General features: G+C 32.7%; 1 protein-coding gene across 1 annotated transcript in view; it reads left to right on the forward strand.

The window, feature by feature from the left end:
• LOC119592945 (serine/threonine-protein kinase PLK4-like) overlaps nt 1–2,510 on the forward strand; it is a 13,145-nt gene extending 10,635 nt beyond the window's left edge. Inside the window, exons 11-13 of the mRNA XM_037941839.1 lie at nt 1–169; nt 336–509; nt 887–2,510. The exon at nt 1–169 is cut by the window's left edge and continues 50 nt beyond it. Coding sequence (XP_037797767.1) covers nt 1–169; nt 336–509; nt 887–1,129 — 586 coding nt within the window. The 3' untranslated portion in view covers nt 1,130–2,510. The remainder of the gene's footprint in view (nt 170–335; nt 510–886) is intronic.
• Nucleotides 2,511–7,500: the final 4,990 nt, after the last annotated feature.

Genomic DNA, 7,500 nt, shown 5'->3' on the forward strand with positions numbered 1-7,500 from the left:
AAAGACTGGTCTGAGTTGCTTTCCAGTCATTGTAGGACGTAAACCTGCATCAGCATCAGCAACTCCTCCTAGCAGTGCCCGTAGTTCTTCTAGCCCGCGAGAAGATAAAGAAAACCTTTCACCAGTGTCACTGCAGTCGTACAAATTACCAAGAAACGTTGCAGCACAGGTAGATTAGTTACATTGTCTCATTTTTATTTGATTTGAAGATAGTCAGATTTATTACATGGAAGACATTTAGTAATGGTAGAACCATAATATATCTTTTCATTTTTCATAAATATTATTTGTCTGTGGTATAAAACTGACAACTTCTTTTTGTCCCCATCTAAAAGCTTGGGTCATTTGAGGGCTCTGTTGCAAGTGTTCAGGTTGGAGGAAGCTTCATCCCTCGACTGCGCGCACCACTGAATCCCCACATCCCTCGAAATGACTCCAAAGGAACAACGGGCTCCTCAAAACATTCCGTCTCTCGTGTCTATGTTCACAACGTTGGTTGGGCATCACAGGTAAGTTATTTGGAACTTAAGTAAGATATCAGTAATAATAATGATGGTGAATTTTCTGATGAGTGTACTTTATTGTAATGTATGTTACAAAAATAGTAATTTTTATTATCTTTCATTTCATGTTAGCTCTGAAATTAGAGTAAAAAAATATGCATGATAATTAGTCGTCTGTTCATCCTCATTCATGCCTTTTGTTTCTGTAAGGCAGAAATTACTTCAAAATAATTTTAAATTCTAATGGATTTCTATAAAAATAAGAAATATAATTTCTATAATTTTTGCAAAAGGAACTTTGTAATCCTTTTTTTATGATAATTTAACTATAATTTCTATAGCATTAAGACGGGATTAGATATAATTAAAATACCACATTTCAGGATGAGGAGGGACAGGTATCAGTGGAGTACCTTGATGGAACACAGCTGCAGGTCAGCAGCAACTCGCCAAAGGTGGTCTTCACTGACACATCTGGAGTCTCAGCTACATACTCAAGCAATGACAAGTTGCCACTCTCTGTGCAGCAGAAGCTCTCTCAGATGCAGGTTGTGCTGACATCACTTGCCAGGCCAACTGACTCCTCTGCCACGCCAAGGCTTACTCAACCTGTTGGCCTTAGATAGAAGTGAATGATTATTGTACTTCCATTGTTGAAGTGGGCATTGGTCTCATTTGGAATTTTGTGCTAAAAGCATTATTTTTAAAATGTAATCCATTTGCATCATAGGTTAAGTACAAAGTGCTTTTCAAATGATAGGCACACAGTGACATCTCAAGCAATGCTTGATTGAAGTTTTAATGCTGGATATTTGTTGCTTATCATTTTTAACTAATTATGTGCAAAATGTGTCTTCCAAAGAAAGCAATTCTTAACATTATTTTGCTGATAATGATGTCTTCCTGAATACATAATGTGAAATGATGTTTTCCATGTTTAAATTATCTGATACCTAGTATATCTTCCTATAGGACTTCCATCTAGTTTTAGAGAAGCAAAACTTTTAATCTCCTTTGAATACTGAAAACTTTTGGAAGTAAAATAAAGGACTGAATTTTATCTCTCTGCAGTCCATGGTGTCTTCTTAGTCTTTTCCTTTCCTTACATTATTTTTTCTAGATCCTTTGAATTTTCAGTGACGCCCTAATCAGAGAATCATAGTTTCATAAGCAAAAACTAATGGGCTTCCAGAACCTAAAAAAAAAATGAATAAAAAAATGTAAATCAAAACTAGATCATTGTAGATGAATGTGATGTAACTTCATTTTCCTTCTCCTTTTCATTCTGTAGTTCACTCTCTTCTCTGTCCCCTTCTTTACTCTGTTCTTCTTTCATCAGTCACATCCCCCTGCTGTTTCTTTTGTCCAGCAGTGCCTATAATAAATATGGCAGCTTCCTTTGCTCTCCTAGTTGTTGAACTGCTTATGGCATAGGGATCACCATAGGACTCTGAAAATAAGACCATACCTATTCAATAGCTTTTCCAGGAAATGTGCGAGATGTTGAGATAAACGAGATATAATAAAGAGTAAGGAATACATGAGAGATATGAGTGTTCATGATATTGGTTTGTGAAATATAAAAAAATAATGTGATAACATTTAGCCATATTTTAGATGTTTCACTTTCTAAAACAGAAAATATATAACTTAGTCATCAGTTTCCTTGAGAGTCATTTTTATAATATTTGCACCATGTAAATAATGAATAGAACCTCCAAATTACTAAACTTAAGGACCTTGTAAGTCATTTTGATCTGATGTTTATCTTAAGCTAATTTTAGGAGAACTATTTTTTGCATGGCATTTCAGCAATTTTATGGGTTTCGCACCAGATCTATCTTGCATAGCATTTTGTTTTGTACTATGTACAAGGGGTAAGGGAATATATATCTATATATTTTTTATTATTTGCTAGTAATTGTATGATTATACCTTTATCTGCATAACATATAATAATGACAGCATACAAATGAAATTTTATTTATTAAAAACAGGAAAAGAGAACTATATTTAATTATCCCTGTGTCTCCTGTTTATTGGTTATTTCTGTGTATAAGGAAAATGCATGTTGGCATGTCTGAGCTGTAAAGTTTTGTTTTATATATATATATATATATATATATATATATATATATATATATATATATATATATATATATATATATAAATATATTATACACATACATATACATATATATCATCATCATTTAACGGTAGGTTCATGTCTGAGCCGCCGTGGTCACAGCATGATACTCAATTGCAGTTTTCACGTTGTGATGCTCTTGGAGTGAGTACGTGGTAGGGTCCCCAGTTCCTTTCCACGAAGAGTGCCGGTGTTACCTTTTTAGGTAATCATTCTCTCTTATTTCATCCGGGCTTGGGACCAGCACTGACTTGAGCTGGCTTGGCCACCCAGTGGCTAGGTAGGCAATCGAGGTGAAGTTCCTTGCCCAAGGGAAACAACGCGGCGGTCGGTGACTCGAACCCTCGAACTCAGATTGCCGTCGTGACAGTCTAGAGTCCGACGCTCTAACCATTCGGCCACCGCGGCCCCCTATACTATATATAATATATATATATATATAATATATATATATATATTAATATATATATATATATTATATATATATTATTATATATATATATATATAATATATATATTATATATATATTATATATATATTAATATATATAATATATATATCTATATATATATATATATATATATATATATATATATATATATAATATATATATAATATATATATATAATATATATGTATATAATATATATATATATATATATATATATACATATATATATATATATATATATATATATATATATATATATATATATATATATATATATATATAATCTGTTAGCTTTATTAAGCTGAGAGACTTTATTAAATGTATTCACTGTTTACATTTCAAGATATTAAAATATCAAAAACAATTTTGAGAACTGATAATTTGTTACTGGCAGATGCACACACTTCTGATTCTTTCAGTAGATGGACCTCCTTCTTACTTGTAGTTTATAAAGTATTTCTTTTTTTTGGAAATTAATACCTGCTTTGTATGAAGTAGATTCCTGTGAATATTATGTAAAGTTGTTCAATAAAAATGTGTTGTTTTTTATGATTTTCAGTTAACACTCTTGAGTACGGTACTGTAGAACTTCGATTTCTGATTAAGTTTCTTAGTAAATAGTCACTCTTCTAACTTGCTGTATGTGTTTATTCTTTATTAATTTTTTTCCTATTCCCACAACCTGTTAATAGTACTTGACCAAATATGAGACTCTTCTTGAATGAGCTTGAATAATTTCACAAGGCAAGATGTATCATTAATATTTTGGTTGTTCTCCAAGTATCAATAATTTTAATGAAGGTAAGAGTTTCAAGACATTAATCATACATATTGTTTGCTATATTATTCATTCTCATTTCTTTTACCGTTTTTAAACATATGGCTTAGTAATCTCAATTCACTTCACATTTTGTTACTGGGGTTTGTGTATTCTGTATGTCCCCACAATGTAGATCGTGCTATAATAATTTATCTAACAATATGGATTAAACTTCTGTTTTGAGAAATAAGCTTCAATAACTCTTTAACTTTATCTCTTTTATCTTTATTTATTTATTTCTTATATTCAGAATCTTGTTGTGTATGTATATTATATATATATATATATATATATATATATATATATATATATATATATATATATATTAATAAAAATTTGGGGGTCACTGGCAATCACACTCTTAACAAATTATTACTCCTGCCCAGATATCCATTTTGCCCTTAATCCAAGGGTCATGGATGGCATGAATACATATCATGTCCACTGTAATTTGTTTGTTAATTGTTGACACAGAGATGGCTCCACAAATGCTTAAGCACCAAGGAGTCAATTTTTAGTTTGCCTGTCTCACCAGAATCTTTTTCGTAATTTTTAAAATTTTGTTGTTAATTGTATTTCAAGAACATTATATTTATCATAATGTCAATCATAATTATAACATTTTTGATGTTTACAGCATTAGAAAAAAAAATCCTTGCAAATTCAAGTGATGGAGAAATCAGGTGTGGTAATTAAGGCCTACTAATGTGGAAAGGAACTGGGGATCCTACCACGTACTCACTCCAAGAGCATCACGACATGAAAACTACAATTAAGTATCATGCTGTGTCCACGGCGGCTCAGACATGAACCTACCGTTAAAAGAAGAAGAATGTGAAAAAAATATTGTGGACAGTCCATAGATCCACTGCCAATGGTTTAATCATTGGATGCCTTTCTCACACAACTTAATCTGTTAATTTATAAGGGAGCATATCTATCTAGTCTTCATTATCCATTCTCCAGCATTGACTTTTGGGATTTTGGATTTTATTAGGTTGCATGTATTTTTCAAAGCCATGGTGTAACAAATTCCCTTTTCTCAGACTAAGCAATAAACCACCTGTTTAACATTGGAAAGATTACCCCTATCACCTTGTTACATATTCCCATAATCTAACAAAACAGTTTTAAATGGGCATTATATAAAAGGTGTAGGAACTTTACTCTTGAGTTGGTCTATTCAACTTTTGGTGTCTCCATTCCAAAAATACATGAAAAACACTGATCTGAGCTTCCTTCATATCAGTTAATCACTCCATATCATTTGCCCAATAACAGTATATCCTCAGTATGTAGATTCTAACTGCAAAGAGCAACATTTTTGCCAGCTCTACCCAAACCTGGGTCATCAAACTAAACTAGAATAGTTATCATCTAAAATCAGTGTCTGTTTCTTGCTTCCTAATATCACATACAGTATAAGTAAATATTTTGGGCATGCAAGACACAAAATAGAGAACTCAGACATTTATAATTGATAATTTAAAGGTTTTGAGGTTAGGCTGCTTGCTTGTGGTTCAGCCAAGTTCTCAAACCCATTTCTCCTTTAGTGTAACCAAGGCGATCTACTTCTTCTTTAGCTGTGAAGAGGATGTATTGTTTGTATGCAGCCTGATAACCTTCCAGATGTCCTGTGTATACTGCTGTGCCTCTGGTGTAATATCTGATTTCAAAAGTTAGTTTCAGATCATTCAGTATGAAGTATGTGATACTGAAAATACTAATGCATAGACTGATACTTTGATTGTCATTGGTTTTAAAATTAGTAGTATTAGTAACAGTATTAATATTAACATTAGTATTAGTATTTGTATTTTTTAAAATATAATTATTAATATTTTTATTATTATTATTATTATTATTATTATTATTATTATTATTATTATTATTATTCATGACTCCCAGTACCCTGCTTTTTTCTTCTTTATACAATGTTATATATCATTCTTCTACCCCACTTCTCAGTCCTGTACACCTCTACTCCTTGCCTCCATATGGATTGTGTACTTTTATGTTCTTCCTTATTACCATAATCTGTATACTAGTCATATTCACTGACAGATCTCCCTTAACCATTCCATATTTCGAATTTCTAAACATAACTTCCACATTCTCCGTTGTATCGGTTCTAAACTAAGTAATTCGCATACAGTAGTTTATTGAGTTGCCTCTGCTATACTCCCTGGTGGTTTCTGCCATTGCTATAATAAACACTAAAGTGATCAGAGTAGATTTTCTGTATTCTATCCATATTCCAGTATTCTATCCATGCCATTGTTTGTCTTGTTACTTTGTCAGACGCCCCATCTAGATAGACAGCATGTCATAACTCTTTCCTCATTTCTTCCTGCATCTTCCTCTGATAAATACAGTGTCTGTAACTGACTTTCCCAATTAAACTCTAATCGACAGGCATCAGTATTGGTGATGCTCTTCATTATCTCGTTCAAAAGTATGCTTAATATTCATTCCACGCTACAACAATCTCAGTTTTCTATATTGTCCACATTATAGTACATCACTTTTCGCCCTTGCACAGTGATATTGACTTCTCTCATCCCACTTGGTTTTCTGATACCCTCCTGTTATTCCCTTTATCCCAGTGCTTCCGGCCTTATTCAGCAAATCATTGTTGAGTCCTGATGCGTCATCTCTCTCTCTCTCTCTCTCTCTCTCTCTCTCTCTCTCTCTCTCTCTCTCTCTCTCTCTCTCTCTCTCTTTTTTTTTATTATCATTTAATCATTATTATGATCGTTAGTTTAACACCATTATTAGCATCACCATCATTATCGTTATTTTTGTTGTTGTTATTATTATTATTAATTTTTTTTTTGGGGGGGGCTGTTATCTTTATCATCTATAATTACTATTATTATCATTTTTACGTTGGTAAGGCCGATCAGTTCGTCATATTCAAAGGCCAGTACTGCTGTACTCAACCATGTTAATGTACGACGGGCTTTGCACCTCTACCTTGTTTTAATATTAACGTTTAGAGAGAGAGAGAGAGAGAGAGGGAGAGGGAGAGAGAGAGAGAGAGAGAGAGAGAGAGAGAGAGAGAGAGAGAGAGAGAGAGAGAGAGTAAGAGAGAGAGAGAGAGATAAGAGAGAGAGAGAGAGAGAGAGAGAGAGAGAGAGAGAGAGAGAGAGGAGAGAGATTTCCAATATAAAAAGCATGAGTGCCATGTTTAGAAAACGAGAACATAAAGCACAGAATTAGTAGATGAAATAGTATTACTAATGGAAAAGATTTTAGAAATCGAAGGCATACCGTCGATACTAATACGCAATGTGGTGTACAGGATTTTTAAGTACGAAAAATTCTGCATCTGTTGGGCTGTAGTAAATGTTCTTTTCTAACACATATTTCATATATCACACATTCGTCATTAGAAATGGTATGGATTTTTATATTCTAAGGTTACCCTTGCGAAGTCGTACTGGTTTCTTCTCTGTGATACGACGTTAGAGTTTATGATTTCTAATTTTATTCACTAAACAAGATCATTTACATTTCTTCTATACAGGGCTGTATGTTCTAGAAATGTACTTGTATCAAGGTTATAATGTGAATACC

Source organism: Penaeus monodon, chromosome 3, assembly GCF_015228065.2.
Source record: "Penaeus monodon isolate SGIC_2016 chromosome 3, NSTDA_Pmon_1, whole genome shotgun sequence".
In the NCBI taxonomy this organism is placed as follows: Eukaryota; Metazoa; Arthropoda; class Malacostraca; order Decapoda; family Penaeidae; genus Penaeus; species Penaeus monodon.